The sequence below is a fragment of the Dendrobates tinctorius genome, unplaced genomic scaffold, assembly GCF_039654945.1.
Source record: "Dendrobates tinctorius isolate UK_male_01 unplaced genomic scaffold, ASM3965494v1 ptg000074l, whole genome shotgun sequence".
In the NCBI taxonomy this organism is placed as follows: domain Eukaryota; kingdom Metazoa; phylum Chordata; class Amphibia; order Anura; family Dendrobatidae; genus Dendrobates; species Dendrobates tinctorius.
The window spans coordinates 19821121-19840341 of record NW_027361742.1 but is presented as its reverse complement, the minus strand read 5'-3'; the positions used below and the strand labels follow the sequence as shown (position 1 = coordinate 19840341).

Below are 19221 nucleotides of genomic sequence, written 5' to 3'. Positions count from 1 at the left end.
GTGTGAGGGCCCGAAGGGAACCTCCAAATAATGAAAGGACAGGTAGTCCAATGACAATAACGTCGAGAGTCCGCAAGTGGCAGTTCTAATCTTAGTAGCATAGGCACGAGACCCGGTGGTGGACGTAGCGACAGAGGGTCAGACTCAGACTAGCCAGTTAGCCCAACTGGACGTGGGACTCATGACCGTACGAACCGGGAGAATCGGCCAGGGAGAGAAAGGTCGGGTGATGGAGCGCACTGCAGACAGGTGGAGACTAAAGAGTGTCTGGTCACGCTGACGGACGTTGACGGGAAGGCCAAAGCCAAAGGCCGAGATACTGTCCGCTGGGGGCGGGGGAAGCCTAACATAAATATGATGCAGTATTACTACCGAAACAGACTGAGATGGTCCTCTCGACTTGTAGGGCAAGGTGACATGGGTGCCCAGTCTCGAGATCCCTGGGTGATGTCATGTGTTCAACCCCACAAGTTTGAACAGAGGGGGAGGTATGTGGTGTAGTGACCACTATGTCCGCTAGGGGGCGCTGTGTGGGTGTCCCAGGACGGGCCTACAGGCATATCCATTGTGGTAATGGGTATAGAATGCTGAATGACCGCTATGTATCCCAAGGTAGGTGGCCTTGAGATGCTAGCTCGAGTATTGATCAGCAGAGGTACTGCTAACGTTTCCGCTACAATGTGTCAGGGAAGCCTGTGTGTGGATGTGTGTAATAGGACCTTTAGTGAGGTCATAGCCAAGTGATCACATGTGGGTGTGGTTATGGACCATATAAGATACCTGAGATCTGGTCACATGAGAGAGAGCGCATGGATCTGATTGGGCCATGTGGAAGGTCCCTGCAGGCCTAGGTGGAGGAAGGTGGGCTACCTTCCTGAAGACCACATGCTGAGGCTGCTGACCCGGTGAGGCCTATGTATGCTGGCTGTATGTTAGGAGGGATAAGCCTCCTGTGTTTTGCTGAGGCTCCAGGACTGAGCCTGAAGTAATGGACATTTTTATGTTCTTTTTTGCCTAAGCTAGAGACTATTTTTTGTGATATGCTGATTTATGGTTTATGACACAAACAAACCGCATGAACTTTAAAGGAACCTGACTCTTGACTGTCTCCCGCTGCACCTGAGCGAGTCGAATCCCTACAACAGTTTGTGCCGGCCAATCACAGCCATGCCAATACTTGACATGACTGTGATTGAGCCAAAAGTGCCCACACAGTAAAGCTTGTTTATTAGCCTTTCACCAAACTATGTTTGGGCTGTTGAACCTGAACAGTAACACAGACTTCCTGGAAAAGTCCATGTTCGGGGTCCATGCACGGACACTAGGTATTTGGTTTGGACCCCGAACTTTACCGTTCGTGTTCTCCCATCCCTATATATGAACTCTCTAATCAATGATAAATTATATGGGCTCTTACATTGTTAATCAATCATTTCAATCCTGCCTTATCACTGCCTGTTCCTTTCATCATTTATCAAAAACATCTGCAATCTATACTTCCGCTTGTAATATTGAACGCTATGATATGTTGATGTTAGGATTGTTAAAAAAAAGTCTTTTTACATATTCCCATATGTAGTAAATATTATGCTAGAATTGGTGGTATATTGAGTATATAAAATGGGTACAAAACACAAATTTACATTTCATACTTTCTGCTATTTGTATGATGAATATGACAGATTTTATTTAAATAAATAAATAAAAATAAAACAAGCCTCACCTGGAAGAATTCTGATATTATCTTTTGAATGAACCTGAAATCCATCTTTATACCATGCTATCGTTGCAGGGGGGTGGGAATCAACATCGCAAGACAATGATACTGAGCTGTGGAGAATCACAGATATTTCCTCTGGGGAGTTTTTAGTTTTGGAACCAAATATTCTTGGAGAAACTGTATAACAAAAAGTTAAATAAACTAGTTATTGCAATACCAATCATACTATCATAAGGAGGACACAATGGGACTTAATTCAGGCACACAGCAGTATAACTAGGTATAGATAGTGGCAATGACTATTCTACAAGTGGTTATTGCTATCTATAAGTGGTGTTTCTCTTATCCTGTACCTGGCACTTTTCTGGTTAAGCTCCAGAATTTTAGGCTGTACATAGTGGTACATCTTCTGTACTGGCTGATGATAAAGTTTTGAATATATTATAGAAAATGCTTTATCTCTATGGGATGACATAGATAAACTGGCTAGACAAGCAGCAAAATGGTAGATAAGTTAGAATGTTAATAAAAGTGAGGTTATATAGTATGCTTTTGAAGAAACAGTGAGTGGATCACAACTACCAATACCAATATCAGAAAGGGTATAAAAAAAGGTATAGAGAAGAAAATATTTTTTACCACTACACGACACTTTAGGAGATTGATTAAACTAAATCTATCCACGACATATAAAAGTTGAGGGGACTATGACATCTTTATATAAATATGGAAAAGTGCCCTTTCATAATTTATTCTAGTTGAAGGCTCTGTGACTCGAAAGAAAATAGGGTCATTTCTGTTAGTACCAGGTAAAGGAAGAAAGCATTTAAGAGGACATTTTATAAAGAGGACTCATAAAATAATGATTATGAGTACCTTTTCTTAAAAGCCTGCAGTTCTTATATTAGATCTGACTTGAAAGTATGACAGTGTACACTCTTAGGCCATAGTACTCTATTGTGAATGGGGGGTTTGACCTACAAAAACTTGCATTATTCAGCACTGGCAGTATCAGACAGGGGAGTTGAGGAGAGAGAGAGGTTGAATATTTTTGTTAGGTGAGAGGTGACAGCAGGGGAAAGGGACTGGAAGAGATGTGATGGAATGGGGTCACTGGTGCAAGTAGTAGGGCGAGAAGATGCAAGGAGCCTGATTACTTCTTCTTCTGTTACTATACTAATTCAAAATCAGAGAGTGAGCTAGATGCAGTGGGGGAGGGAGGGCAGTGCATGGTATGAGGTGATTGGGGGGTAATTTCATGTCGGATATGTTCAATTTTGTCTTTGAAATAATTGGCCAGATCGTCAGCATGGAGATCCGTGGTTGGGGCTTGCACTCTTGAGTTGAGTAGGGAATGAAAAGTGTCAAAGGGATGTTTCGGGTAATTGGATAGCGAGGTTATGAGGGTGTTGAAATAGGTTTGTTTTGAAAGTTGAAGGGCAGAGTTGTATGTTTTAAGCATAAACTTATAATGGATGAAATCTTTGGGCATATTGGATTTTCTCCATAGACGTTCGGCGCACCTGGAGCACCGCTGTAGGAAGCATGTTTGCAGCGTGTGCCAGGGTTGTCGCTGTCTGTGCCTAGTTGTTCTGTGTATAGGAGGTGCAGTTTCATCCAGGGCACTTTGAAGTGTTTCATTCTAATGCTTCAGTGCAGAATCAGGACATGAGAGGGAGGAGATAGGGGCCAATGATGACTGCAAATTCTTCATAAGTTTATGGGTGTTAATGGCCTGTATGGTTCTAAAAATGTGGAAAGTAGGGGTGACCTGGGTGGGATGGCAGTTCTTGATAGAGAATGATAGAAGGTTGTGGTCAAAGAGCAGGAGAGGAGAGTTTGTGAAATCATCCACTGAGCAAAGCCCGGAGAAGACCAAGTCGAGGGAGTTTCCGTCTTCATGCATGGTGGAGTTAGTATGCTGCGAGAGGCCGAAAGAGGACATTAGAGATAAAAGGTGAGAAGCAGATAGTGAGATGGGAAAAGCAATGGGAATGTTGAAGTCTCCCATGATGAGGGTGGGGATGTCACAGGAGAGATAGTGTGGAAGTCAGGTGGCACAGTGATCCAGAAACTGATGGGAGGGGCCCGGAGGACGATACACCAACACCACTCGCATGGAGGAGGGGATGTAGAGTGTGACAGCATGGACCCATACCTCCCAACCTCCCAACTTATGAAGGGAAAGAGGGACAAAGGATGTGGCAAATTTTAGGTCACGCCCCCAAACACAACCATTTCACAACTAGTCACACTCATGTCCAGCCCAACTGCACCCATTAGCACTGCTGATCACAATGACTGGTACTGAGGGCACAGTGGCTGGCATTATGGGCACAGTGGGTGGTACTGTGGGCACACTGACAGGTACTGAGGAAAAGAAAGAAATAAAACAGTGAGAGAGTAAAAAAGAAAACAGAGCGAGAGAAAGAAAGGCAAGCGAGAGAGAAAGAAAGAACAGAGAGAGGAAGAACAGAGAGAGAGGAAAGGACAGAGAGAGAAAGAAGAAAGAACAGATAGAGAAAGAAAGAGGGAAACAAAACAAAGAACAGAGCTAAAGAAAGAACAGAGAGAAAGAAAGAGAGGAAATAAAGAAAGAACAAAGAGCGAAAGAGAGAACAAAGATAGAGAAAGAAAGGGGAAAGAAAGAAAGAACAGAGAGAAAGAAAGAACAGAGAAAAAGAAAGAGAGATAGAAAGAACACAGAGAGAGAGAAAGAGAGGACAGAAAAAAAGAACAGAGAGAGAGATAAAGAAAGGGGAAAGAAAGAAAGAGGGGAAAGAAAGAACAGAGTTATAACAGATAAAAAGAAAGAACAGAGAAAGAAAGAACAGAGAGAGAATGAGAAAGGAAGAACAGAGAGAGAGAATGAAATAGGGGAAATAAATAAAGAACAGAGAGAGCGAGAGAGAAAGAAAGGGGAAAGAAAGAGCAGAGAAAGAAAGAAAGAGGGGAAAGAAAAAAAACAGAGAAAGAAAGAGGGGACAGAAAAAGGAACATAGGGAGAGGGAAAGAAAGAGAGAGGGGAAAGAAATAAAGAAAAGAGAGAGATAGAAAGAGGGGAAAGAAAGAAAGTAGAGAGAGAAAGAAAGAAAGAAAGAAAGAAGGGAAATAAATAGAAAGAAAGAAATAGGGGAATGAAAGAACATAGAGAGAAAGAAAAAACAGGAAGAGAAAGAAAGAACAGAGATAAAGAATGAAAAAAAGAAAGATTAGAGAGAGAAAGAACAGAGAGAGAAAGAAAGAGAGGGAAAGAAAGCGGGAAAAGAAAGAAAGAACATAGAAAAAGAAAGAAAGAGAAAGAAAGAAAGAGAAAGAAAGAAGGGAAATAAATAGAAAGAAAGAAATAGGGGAATGAAAGAACAGAGAGAGAAAGAAAAAACAGAGAGAGAAAGAAAGAACAGAGAGAGAACGAAAAAAGAAAGATTAGAGAGAGAAAGAACAGAGAGAGAGAAAGAAAGAGAGGGAAAGAAAGCGGGAAAAAAATGAAAGAACAGAGAAAGAAAGAATAGACAGAGAAAGAAAGAGGGGACAGAAAAAAAGAACAGAGAGAGAAAGAAAGGGGAAAGAAAGAAAGAGGGGAAAGAAAGAACAGAGAGAGAAAGAGAAAGGAAGAACAGAGAGAAAGAAATAGGGGAAAGAAAGAACAGAGAGAGAGAAAGGGGAAAGAAAGAACAGAGAAAGAAAGAGGGGAAAGAAAAAAGAGGAGAGAAAGAAAGAGGGGACTGAAAAAAGAACATAGGGAGAGCGAAAGAAAGAGGGGAAAGAAAGAAAGAACAGAGAGAGAAAGAAAGGGGGAAAGAAAGTAGAGAGAGACAGAGAAAGAAAGAAGTAAAGAAAGAAAGAGAAAGAACAGAGAGAAAGAAAGAAAGAAAGAAAGAAAGAAGGGAAATAAATAGAAAAAAAGAAATAAGGGAATGAAAGAACAGAGAGAGAAAGAAAAAACAGGAAGAGAAAGAAAGAACAGAGAGAGAGAATGAAAAAAGAAAGATTAGAGAGAGAAAGAACAGAGAGAGAGAGAGAGAGAGAGAAAGAAAGAGAGGGAAAGAAAGCAGGAAAAGAAAGAACATAGAAAAATAAATAAAGAGAAAGAAAGAAAGAACAGAGAGAGAAAGAAAGAGGGGACAGAAAGAAAGAACAGAGAGAGAAAGAGGGGAAAGAAAGAAAGAAAGAGGGGAAAGAAAGAAAGAGGGGAAAGAAAGAGGGGAAAGAAAGAACAGATAGAAAGAACGAACAGAGAGAGAAAGAAAGAACAGAGAGATAAATAAAGAGGGGAAAGAAAGAACAGAGAGAAAGAAAGGGGACAGAAAAAAAACAGAGGGAGAGTGAAAGAAAGAGGGAAGAGAAAGAACAGCGAGAGATAGAGAAAGAAAAAGGGGAAAGAAATAAAAAAGAAAGAAAGAGGGGAAAAAAAGAACAGAGGGAGAGCAAAAGAAAGAGGGGAAAGAAAGAACAGAGAGAGAGAAAGAAAGAGGAGAAAGAAAGAACAGAGAGAGAAAGAAAGAGGGGACAGAAAAAAAGAACAGAGGGAGAGTAAAAGAAAGAAAGAGGGGAAATAAAGAGAGAAAGAAAGGGGAAAGCAAGAAAGAAAGAAAGAAACAAACAAACAAAGAAAGAGGGGAAAGAAAGAAAGAACAGAGCGATAGAGAGAAAAAAAGAGGGAAAAGAACACAGAGAGAGAGAAAGAAAGAGAAATAAAGAAAGAACAGAGAGAGAAAGAAAGAGGGGAAGGAAAGAACAGAGAGACAGAGAAAGAACAGAGAGAGAGAAAGAAAGAATGAAAGAAAAAGGGGGGGAAAAGAAAGAAAGAAAGAAAGAAAGAGGGGAAAGAAAAGAAAGAAAGAAGGGAAAGAAAGAACAGAGAAAGAACAGAGAGAGAGAAAAAAGAAAGATTAGAGAGAGAAAGAAAGAACAGAAAGAGAGAAACAAAAAGAGAAGAAAAGAAAGAACAGAGAGAGAGAAAGAAACAAAGATAGAAAGAACAGAGAAAGAAAGAAACAGAGCGAGAGAAGGAAAGAACAGAGAAAGAAACAGCGAGAGAAATAAATAAATAAAGATTCTATAAAGATAATATAGCAGCTAGGCTCCCGTTGTAATGCCCACCTGAGCCTCCCGGTGCAGGACAAATCAAGATCTGCTCACATGGCCGGCATCCCCGATTCCAAAGTGATCCGGCTGTCCACGCTGTCAGAGGAGGACATGGTGATGGATCTGAAGCATTCCCTGAAGTGCCTCCATAGTTCCGTCACAATCTCCTCATGAAATTACCTAATTTCTGGTCAGCTTCCAGCACATCACTTCCGGTGGAACGTCACGTGCGAGTTTTATAGTGTTCCTCAGGGCTCTGCCGTGTACTCCTGTGTCCGCGGGAAAAATCCACTTTGTATGCCTCGTACACACTTGGCTCTGCTCCGTACATCCCGCACACACATGGCTCCACTCCGTACACCCCATACACACACGGCTCCGCTCCGCATACCCCATACACATGCGGCTCCGCTCCGTACATCAAGTACACACACTCCGCTCCACACACCTCGTACACACACAGCTCCACTCCATACACCTCACACACACGTGGCTCCGTACACCTCGTACACATGCGGCTCCACTCCGTACACCTCATACAAGTGTGTCTCTGCTCAGTACACCTTGTACATGCACGGCTCCGCTCTGTACACCAAGTACACACACGGCTCCGCTCTGTACCGTACACACGTGGCTCCGCTCCGTACACCTCGTACACACGTAGCTCCGCTCCGTATATCTCGTACACGCGTGGCTCTGCTCCATACACCTCATACACGCGCGGCTCCACTCTGTACACCAAGTACACACACGGCTCCACTCCGTACACCTCGTACACACGCGGCTCCGCTCCTTACACCTCGTACACACACTGCTCCACTCACCTTGTACACACACTGCTACGCTCCATACACCTTGTACACATGCAGCTCTGCTCTGCACACCTCGTACACACACGGCTCCACTCCATACACCTTGTACACACACGGTTCCGCTCCGTACACCTCGTACACACACGGCTGCGCTTCACACACCTCGTACACTCGCAACTCCGCTCTGTACACCTTGTACACACACGGCTGTGCTCCATACACCTCGTACACACGCAGCTCTGCTCTGTACACCTCGTACACATGCGGCTCTGCTCCGTACACCTTGTACACATGCAGCTCTGCTCCGTACACCTCGTACACATGCGGCTCTATTCTGTCCACCTTGTACACAGACAGCTCTGCTACGTCCACCCTGTAAACCCCTCCTGACCCCACACAGAAACTTCACCTCATCCAGCACCATGACAACCAGCACAGCAGAGTCCTGCAGAGAGCAGACACGGAGGTCCCTGATCATGTGACCCCTGACTCATCCCCTCCTGTGACCTCATCACAGGTCCTGTGTGCACAGCCACAGAACAGCTTAGGACGTCATTGCAGGCTGTGGTGGCACTCTGGGAGGGCGAGGATGGGGTGGGTGCATGGAGGGTGTGGCGGCTCAATGCAGTGCGGGAAAAATAGAGTCCTGTGCGGGACGCGGGTGAGGGGAGTCTAAAACAGGACTGTCCCGTGAGAATCGGGACGGTTGGGAGCTATGATTGACCTCGAAAGAAGGTAAGACAAGTGAGGGTACTTGAGGGATAACCTGAAAGGTACATTTGGGTGATAGAAGCAGACCAACGCCTCCACCTGCTCTGCTGTCCGATCTTGGGGTATGAGAATTCTATGGATCTTCTCCTTTATAACTGATTAATGATACTGAATGAAAACCAAAATACACTCACCCATAACATTAAGGCTAAACCTTCTGCTTTTATCGCCTGCTGAATTAGAAGCAATGCAAACATATGTTCCTGTGTCAGACACCATGGCACCATTAATTTGAAACATTTGTCCTCCATTTCTGAGTCTATGATGACTTTCCAAATGCAAAGGTTGACCGAACTTTACCCACGTCAGCTGAGGTGCAGGATTCCCTGAGTAATAATGTTGGGATAACATGAATGTCAGTACATTTTCACATATATTTTAAAAGGAGCCAGAGAGCATAAACGATGAATTCATTTGAAGATCTCTAAAAAGAAGAATTGTGAGCAGAATGATAAAAGGCTCATATGTGCACTGGGCATCGATGACAAATGTGCAGGCATATCTGCCAGTATGGTAATCAGGACAATGAAGCAAGTGCCCTCCTTCTACAGAGGGCATCCTTCAGTCTTAGAGTATGGCTTCTCTGACTTCTACTGTCTGGTTTCAGTGTTAGCATCCATGCACACTGCACTGCCCTCTACTGCAGCACGTGGTGCCCCATATTAGAGGCATGCCACCACATCTCCACATGGTTTATTCCTCAGGCAATGGATTTATCCCTAACAGCAATGCAAGGTATACTATTCACGTAATAAGGATGTGATGGAGCCTGATTACATGCAGTGTGCCTCAAAGATAAGAGGGCACAAAATACAAAGAGCTGCCCATCTGAAAGAGCAGTGAGACCAAGGGACTCTCCGTCAGATGACGTAGCCATGATTACATTGAGGTGTTAGGTTTAGAGGCCATGTCCACCATTACACAGATTCTATTTTAGATTTCATTTGCTTCCAAAATGTAAAATAAGACAAATTTCTAAATCATCTTCATAAAAAACTGCTGCCATGTTACTGCTGCTGCAGTGTCTGTAAATCAATGAAAGAACTAAAATATCAGCTTGCCATGCAAAGCCTGCTCTCACACAGCTCCATCAATGGGAGGTCAAAAACATTACAGGTCTAGAGAACGGCGACACAAACAACTTTTTTTTACAATCTTCGGAATTTTTTTTCACCACTCAAATATAACTAAAAGATCAAGTTTGGTATCGCCATATACATCGTGACCTGGAGAATAATGTTGACAGATTTTTTTTTTATCATCATTTCACAGCAGTTGGAATTTTTTTTCTGTCCTCCAGTACCTTGCATGGTAAGATGAGTAGTAGGAGTAAAGACTACATTTCACGTCACAAAAAACAAGCTCCCATACGGCTAGACCAACAAAAAAATAACATTGTCATGGCTTTTGGAATAAGGTGAGGAAAAAACACAAGTACAACAATGTCCGGTCCTTAAGGATTAAATAAAGCTTAGATGCATTTTTGGAATATAATAATCTAGGCCTCTGTTATGACATTACTGGCGATGGAGGCTTGATTGGGAGACTTCTTGTGATTGCCATATTGGAGCCAGGAGGGACTTTCGGGGGGTTCCTGTCTCATAGGAGTTGTTATGCACTTCCTTGGAGCTACATAGCAATAAAACAGGTTGGAATTATACTCCTAAGTAATGAAAAAGTATAAGAATAAGATATAGTAGTATTACCTGCCACTTCACATGAAAGAGTTACATCACTTTTCTCTTTTACCTTTACGTCTTCCAGATTATTTCCCGTAAATCTTGGTGGCACTAAATTGGAATATATACATTATATATTATAATATATTATCATTATAATAATTATACATTATAGAAAAGTGCAGTTTCAATGACGATAAAATGTACAGAAAATGGTTTGTATGTCTGGGTGGAATGTGCTAGATATGGAGACTTTATAGAAACACAGAAATGGAAATGGCAAAGGAAAAAGTTCAATTTGGAAAAAAGAAGTTGACAACACGACTAACGACTATAAATTAAAAATGGTAATGATGTTGAAAAATATCAGAATGTGAGGGCCAGAAGGCATCGCCCCCCTATGAAGAAACAAATCATTTACCTAGCACACTTAGTTGGAAGTTTTTGCTTTTCTCCCCAGCAGCATTTGAAACCACACAGCGGTATCTTCCCACATCCGAAAGTGCAGTATGTAAAAAGCGCAGGATCATGCCACCTAAGACATGAAAATAAATACATTGGCAAATAAATTATTGTTTGCTTCTCTACCAGGATTTTCTGCCCGAAAAGCAAATCTTTATGTTGCTATATGTACATTTTTTTATTTTAGACTTTCAAAGCAGTATAGCAAATAACATCAAATGAAGGACCACTGAGGCTTGTTTATATATAGATTCCCCAGAACCAGGTGAAGCCTATATGATACAAAACATGATTAGATGGTTTGTACAAAGGTGAGAAAGAGTTAATGGTTTAGGTAGGAGTAAAAAAACACAAAATCTGAAAAATAAAAATAAATCATATTTAGTAATGCTGCATAGGTAACTGTCCTAACAAATAATATATCATAAATATATCATAAATATTTCTTCCGTAACGTTTATGATGAAATGAAAATAAGCACTGACATTATAGAATTGCTGTTGTTTGATCAGTTTATGTCACCAAAAACATGTAATAAAAAGAGATCAGTCTTATGTACCCCAAAATAGCATTGATTTAAATACTGCTTTGTCCGTTGTTGAGAATAATGCAATATTTTCAGCATCTGAGGATTTGTAAATGGTGAGCAGCCTGACTTACCTGACATAACTTGGACAGTTTGATCAGAAGTAATAGGATAGTCATCTTTGTACCACGTTATTTTGGGGGGAGGAATGCCTGAGACTTCACATGTTAGAGTCACTGGATTTCTTTCTAGAACGCTTACATTTTCATGCTCCTGAAATCTTCCCAAAAAATCTGGTGGAACTTAAAATGTAAATATATTATTAGCATACTGTGATGATTCTGTTGTCAGATTACCTTGGGCCAGGGGCTGCTTCCCCGTCCCTAACGCTCTAGGGGCATCCTAGCTATCCATGCTCCCTGGATTACTTCTGATGGTGAAGACGCCGGGGCCACATACCTTGCTGAACTCCTGAACCAGCCCTATATCTGTCCCCCCACCACCTAGGGAATTGGGGAGTAGTAATGTATGAATATACACAAACCAGAAAAACAAGGAAGGACATACAGGGACATACAAATATGCACTCCCAGACAACAGAGGGAAACACTGGAGAGAAAAAGAAATGTAAACCATATAGGAGAGAAAGAGGATTTGCAAACAGCCAAAAAGTCCAAGCAACACAGAGTAATACTCAATGCGCCTCTAATCCAAATGCCACTACCAACTATCGACTCCTCCACTCCACACCAGGCAGTATGAGGCAAGTATATATAGCATAGGGGAGTGGCCAATACTGCACAGCTGAGATCATCCAAGCAGAGAGGCTTCAGAGACTCTAAGCTGAACACTTTAACCTCTGCACAGCAACCAGAAACCTGCAGCACTTAATATGAAGGAGACAAGCTTCTAATCAGTGCAGGAGTACGTGAAATCAGACACTGCAGTCTTCTGGCCCCTCTCTGTCATGGTAAACCAGTGACTCATGCAGGTTTTATTCTACAAACTCTCTCCCTTCCCTAAATGGGCAAGCTAAGATTCAGTGTGAAAATATCCAAAATGCAGGTAATATTGACAAGCATCTTAGCTTTGACCATTTATACTTTCAGAAAATCTTTTTATATAGGTAAACACAGCCTTCACGTTTACATCCAGGTAGCGGACATTCCGCGTCTTCTCAAATTACATTTCCCATCAGTTTTTTGCTTAACTGAGGGTTTATGGGGAGAGGCGGTGTTGAGGGAGACCAAAGCTGCAATACCCAATCACCTGAGTGATGGCGAGCGGCTTCTGTTACACTTGCAATCAGTGCCCACATCAAAACATATGTCGCTAGGGAAGGGAAGGATCTGAATTGTTGGATTTAAAATGGATGATCCCTTTGTTTTGCACAAAGATAAGCAACTGCCAGAGGAGAATAGAGGAGTCTGACTGAACCTCTCTCAAAGAAAACAAAAATTCTTGAGCAAGGCGAATGTTTCTTTGTAAGCGGAACTCGGAAAAGGTTGCTGGTGGCCAAATTATTGATAAGCTGACACCTATCTAATGTGTATGGGTGCCCTAAGTTCTTAGTAATCTTTTTGTGCACATTTGTTGGAGCAGAGGAACAAGCCAGACTCCAGCATCTGGTGGCCTGCCTCGGATGGTATATCACAGAGTCAACTTAGATGGACTGGATAGGAGGACTAAATCTGCTGGCTGTGCCATAGTAAATCACTCCTTTTATACCCTTTATATATACACCCTCAATCCTATACTACATCAATTTTCTCAGGTACTGTATATATCATAGAATCATAGATCATAGAATGTTAGAGATGGAAGGGACCCCCAGAGTCATCATGTCCAACCCCCTGTTCAGTGCAGAATTCACTAAACCATCTCAGACAGATTTTTATAAAGATACCAGTTCCATATTATTTATATAATGTAACCATATACTAGTGACTCATCACAGTATGACAAATAAGAGTCCATATTGCTAAAAGGTTTTTTAAATTTTAATAAGATACAGGTTACAATAATCAAAAAATATTAATAATATTTCACAAACAGGTGAAAATAATCTTTCACAAAAAGATATATTGGGTACCTGTACAAATCAATGATTAGATCCCAAGATACATAGGTCGAGGATTGAGTCAGGATACAATAAATCAAACAGACCAAAAGATAAAACATAAGTATGACTGTAAAGGACATCAAAGGCACTTCCTTATGGGGAATGCAAGCGACATTATCGAGAAATGCACATTGGGGAGCACGGCCAAGGTGCAGGCAAGACTATATGATGGGTAAATGCCTTATACAAATTTACTTTTGTCAAACAAACTGTGTCTGAGTATAGGCCTTCTAAAGTAATGACTATTTACAACATTCACGATTAAAAACTGATTATATGAGCATCTTTTATAAGTTGCCCAATCGGGCAACATTGTGCATGGATAATTGACTTATATTGATTTTTCATTCATGAATAAGTGTGCCTTCGATGTTCTTTACGGGCGGCCATACTTATGTTTAACATAAGACAAACTTTTGGTTTGTTTGGTTTATTGTATACTGACCCAATGCTCGACCTATATACCTAGGAATTTAATCATTGATTTGTACATGTACCCAAATTAACTTTTTGTGAAATATTATTAATGTTTTTTTGTTATTGTAACTTTGTATCTTAACATTTAAAGACGTTTTAGCAATATAGACTCTGGTTCTCCTTATTTGTCATCTCAGACAGATGTCTGTCCATTCTCTGTTTGAAGATTTCCATTAAAAGAGAACTCACCACCTCTTGTGACAGCTTATTCCACTCAATAATCACCCTCACTGTCAAAACGTATTTTTTCTAATATTTAATTTTTATCTTCTCATTTTCAGTTTCATTCCAATGCTTCTTGTGTTTCCATATGCAAATGACAATAAGGAAGATCCCTGTACATTGCAACATCCATTCAGATATTTGTAGACAGATATTAGATAAGTCTCTTCTTACCCTTCTTTTTTGCAAGCTAAACATTCCCTGATCCTTTAACCGTTCCGCGTAGAACATAGTTTGTAGTCTGCTCACCATCCTGGTAGCTCTTCTCTGAATGTGCTACAATTTTTTAATGTCTTTTTTTTAAATGTGGTGCCCAGAACTGCACATAGTATTACAAAAGAGGTCTGACAAAGGAGGAGTAGGTGGGGATAATATCTTGACATGATCAAGACTCTATGTTTGCCTTTCTTGCTGCTGCATCACACCACTGTTGACTCATATGCAGTGTGTGATCTATTAGTATACCCAACTCTATTTTTACACGTGCTGATGCTTATTTCTATTCCTTCCACTCTGGAGATGTGATTTTTGTTTTTCTTGACAAGAAGTACAATCTTGAATTTCTCCATGTTAAATACCATTCTATTAGTTGCTGCCCATTGTTCAAGCTTATCTAGATCCTCCTTTGTCTTCTCTAATGTTAGCCATCCCTCTTAGCATTGCATCATCTGCAAATTTGATTAGTTTACCTTCAGTTCTCTTATCTAGATCATTTATAAAAATGTTGAACAAAACTGGTATGAAGACAGATCCTTGTGGTACCCCACTTGAAATGCTCTTTCAAATGAATGTGTAACCATTTATTACCATTCTCTGAGTACGATCACTGAGCCAGATATGAATCCACCTAACTCCAGCCAAGTCAATCCCATACTTGGTCATTTTTCAATAAGGATAGTATGAGTTACTTTATCAAATACATTGCTGAAGTCAAGATATACTATATCTACCGCATTTCCTTTAACCATTCAGTGATTCCATCATAGAAGGAAATTAGAAGTTTGATTGCTGCAAATCTATGCTGGCTCTGGCTAAAGGTATTGTCCAGTCCAAATCGATAAGTATGCAGTCACTTTGTGTGACTGCAGACTTATTAAACCCCACAGCACACATGCTGATTCAGGGGGATTTGTTGGTTCCTGAGCCGGGACCTGACGGTATGTATGTGTGACACCCCAAAGTCCGGTTGTCACAGTGACATTGCCTCCCTCTAAGAGGTAAAGTCATGCCTGGAGGCAGGAGGGAGGCCCCCATGCCAGGTAACATAGATTACATGACAATTCCTGCTGCAGGTTAGAAAGGGGAGCTGCCTTATAAATTCTGGCCAGCAGCGGGGGTTAGTGAGTCAGCAAGAAGTCAGCTGAGAGAGCAAACAGGGGAGTTGTCATGGAAACGAGAGCAGCTGAGCCGATGACAAGGCTCACGCTAACAGCCATACAGGTTATAGAAACCATCACGCACTAGAGGGTCGCAGCTTAGTTACAAACAGCAGAGACCCGCACACAAAGTGCAGAAGGAAGGTCCCAAACCCTGACCTGGCAGGGTGGATCCCCTGAATGCCTCCAGGCAAGCCAGACTCAATCCATCACCTGTATGTGGTACTCCGAATTGCAACCACTTGCCAGTAAAAGGTAAAGAAACTGCACCGCTCTGTGACTTTCTCTTATTTCTCTGCACCCCAACATTCACCGCCATCTGAACTATTTATAAAATTTATTTGCCATGGGGCCCCCGCTCTACCCATGGGGAGCTGAACCATCTTGGCTGCATCACCATGAGCCCCAGGAGACCAAAAACCGCAGCCTCGGCCACTAATTGCCGAACACCATGGGTGGCGTCACACTTAAATACCACACAACTTTCCCCTATTTTATTACTGGACGCCCAGGGCCACGGACCGGGTCACTGCCACTGTGATATCCACCATTGAAGTCAACGGGCCCGGTACCGAGTACCCTAAGGCCCTGCGGGGTGCTCCATATGAGTTATACATACTCCCGGCCAGTGGGAGCAGTCTCCCTTCCATACACCTGTATGGAGCAAAGCCGTGCCCTCTAGTCGGCCACGCCTACTGGATGCCTTGTCTCTAAGTTGGGCGCAGCATTGCTCCATGCAAGTTTAATGAGTGAGGCCAGAAACCGGCAAACCCTGGCAGCACACAGTACAGGAGCTGGGAGGAGTCATAAGTCTACAGATAAGCAGAGTGACTGCAGACTTTTAGATTTGGACCGGACAGCCGCTTTAATTACTGTATTCTTATACAAGTATTTACAAACATGCTGTTTGATCATTTGTTTAAAGATCTTTCCTGATATAGAAGTAAGGCTCACTGGCCTGTAATTTCCTGGCTCCATCTTCTTTTCTTTTTTGAAGATATTTACAATATTTGTCCTTCACCAATCTTCTGGGACTTCTGTTGTCCAGGAATTTTCAAAGATTCTGTATGGTGGTTCTGCAATTTCCTATAATTCTTTCAGTACCCTAGGATGTAATTCATCTGGACCAGGAGATTTAAATTCATTTAAATTAGCTAAGTGTTCCCTCACCATCTCTCTGTTTATAGATCATGTGGATTACTTTATTTCTTCAATTGCACAGTGAAAATCAGTTGATATTAACTTGCTTTCTTAGAGAACACAGATCCAAAATAGGAATTTCATAGTTTGACCTTCTCAACATCATTTTTGACCACTTCACCTTTTTCATCCTGTAAAAATCATAGAGTATCTTTGGCTTTTCTTTTGCTTTTCACATACCCCCAAAAGCGTTTTTTATTACTTTTGGTCTCCCTTGCAAGTCTCACTCCGTTACTGGCTTTAGCTCTTCTATTGCTTGCCCTGCATTCCCTGCAAACAGCATTATATTCTTTAGATATGCCCCCTCTCACCATTAATATACATTTCTTTTTTCCTATATACTGTATAGTCTCATCTGTAGTACATTGCTCTTAACCCCTGTATATGCAGCCCCATTTTAAGTACATTGCTTCTCTCATTCCAATCCTGCAGCCCATTTAATTGCAGTACATCTCTACTGCTACAGTATATCTCTACTCCTGCATGATATTGTTCCTTGTTACACAGCCTCAGGCTTCATCATATCATCTTCCGTCAGGGTGAGGACTGCAATAGCCACTTCATCTCCTGCTGTACGCGAGACTGCAGATAGCCAGATATAATCACAAGTCCCATGTACATCAGAAGAGTGAAAGGGGATCACGGTTCTCCCTCTTTCATTTCATGTGTAACCTATGTGAAACGATTCCACTTATCGGTATGTCTGGAAGAAGTACGTGACAGTTCAGTAGTCCAATTTATGACAGAGGTTTACTGAGCTGTTAGTATGGAGATGGACATCCCAGCTGTCCAATCGCAGGCTGCTGCATTCTGAGCTGTTAGTGTGTTGAGTGACAGTTCCGCCATCCAATCAGGGCTGGTGTGTGTCGGGGCTTCCTCTATGTGTGTGCTAATTGAGTGAATACCTAGCTGTTTAGCTGACTCTTTTACTGCCTGACTTTGGACCTTGCCTTTGAGCATCCTTTTGCCTTGCCCTTTTCTCTTGATCCACTACCTTCCCGAAATTCTGACCTTGGATTGTGACCTGACTTTGCCTTTGCCTTACCCCTTTGTTTATGACTTGTCAACATGGTATCTGACCCTGGACCTCTTGGCTACCCAGCCTCACGGCTTGTCGTGAGTAGTGACTAGCATCACAATATGCAGCAAAAACCTAGGTAGAGCATTATAGTGGATCATGCATACATGATCCAACTTCTGCACCACTAAGAATGCAGGAGAAAGATCAGGAATCACGCATGCACTACCCTATAAAATTCAGCACTGCCTACATACTAATGTCAGTTGTGATGCTACGTATACTGGAAGGTGCCATTGGAGCTGACAAAAAAAAATGTTGAACATCACCTGAGTGACATCATCATAGTGAAGTCATAGCCCCCATGACCAGCCCACATAGCAGACCAGGCTACCTTTTTTAATACATGTATATTTTAAGACTACTAATACTGATGAGGGCAAGCTTAGGAACAAGTAAAATAATATCTTGGACAACCTTATTTTTCTATTAGTACTTCAAAAACCTGAAACAAAGACCTGATATTTTGTTAAAGCACCAGTCCAGTTTTTTTTTATTTTACCACTGGAGCGGTCCTTCTAATGTAAGGTCACTGATCCAACTCTCATACTTACCTGCTGCCATGTTCCTCTTTTATCACCGCAGCTCCCGTCGATCTTCAGCAGTTTGTAACCTGCCGTATTACTCCAGTGTTTGCTGGAGCAAGACGGAGGTCACAACTCAATACTGGTCTATGAGAGCCTCAAACTGGCTCTCATAGTCTTGCATTGAGAACTTGTGACATAACATCTGACTTCCGGTCAGTCAGAAGTTGCGGTCACAAGATTGCGTTGAAGGTGAAGACACCAGAGGGTGAGTATGAGGCCGGGACAAAGAACTTATTGCTGGAACACCACTCCAGCATTGAAAAAAAAATAAAACATTGCAATGGTGCTTTAAAAATCTTCTTGCGAGAAGCAATATATAAAGTATAAAGTTTAAATATTAAAATTTTAAGCAATATTTACACTTACCAAGCACTCTCAAGTCATACTTTTTGTCAGCTTGTCCTGCTACATTTACAGCTACACACACATAATGGCCAGAGTGTAAAAGCTGAATGTTTTCTAGATGAAACTGTCTTCCATTGTTTAGGAGTCTGAACCCATCTCCATTAAGGACAGGAGTACCGTCTCTCAGCCAGCTTAGCATGGGTACTGGGTCTCCACTGGAGTCACATTCAAGCGTTAAATTACTTCCTTCAATTTTCGCAATTTCAATGGGAACTTTTCCATTTTCAGATATAGTAGGACGTACTGTAACAAAAGAAATATAATATTCACACTAGCAATATTGCAATGCATAAATTGCAATAATATAAATTTGGTCCAGATCTACCAGGTTTTTGCAACCTAATCTGAGAGCCCTATCCTGGGCAATTGCTGTAATTTTAGAAATGTAACTTTTTATCAGCAGGACATTATCACTAGAGGTTATAGATGAGCGGATCTTTAAAAATTTGAATTTGCTGACTTTGCCGAATTTTCCACCAAATTTGATTTGTAGCTAATAAATTCACCAGAATCTTAACACTGGAAAGCTTTTAATTATTCGGAAAATAAACATGTGGGAGAGGAGAGAGAGACCTGCTGACTTTTAGGGAATGTGCATACGATCAGGAATTGGCAGCGCTTTGGATGTAGCACATGTCCACTGAGTCCAAAGCGCTGCCGTCTATTGAACACAGGTGAATCCCCATGTGTTCACTG

The 19221-nt window shown here is 41.7% G+C and overlaps 1 protein-coding gene across 1 annotated transcript in view; it reads right to left on the bottom strand.

Moving 5' to 3' along the window:
- The window catches only part of HMCN1 (hemicentin 1), a 944468-nt gene that overhangs the window by 459143 nt on the left and 466104 nt on the right, over nt 1-19221 (bottom strand). The window contains exons 45-50 of the mRNA XM_073582913.1: nt 18487-18768; nt 11193-11360; nt 10492-10605; nt 10098-10181; nt 8526-8717; nt 1724-1897 (exon numbers count right to left, since the gene is read on the bottom strand). Coding sequence (XP_073439014.1) covers nt 1724-1897; nt 8526-8717; nt 10098-10181; nt 10492-10605; nt 11193-11360; nt 18487-18768 — 1014 coding nt within the window. The remainder of the gene's footprint in view (nt 1-1723; nt 1898-8525; nt 8718-10097; nt 10182-10491; nt 10606-11192; nt 11361-18486; nt 18769-19221) is intronic.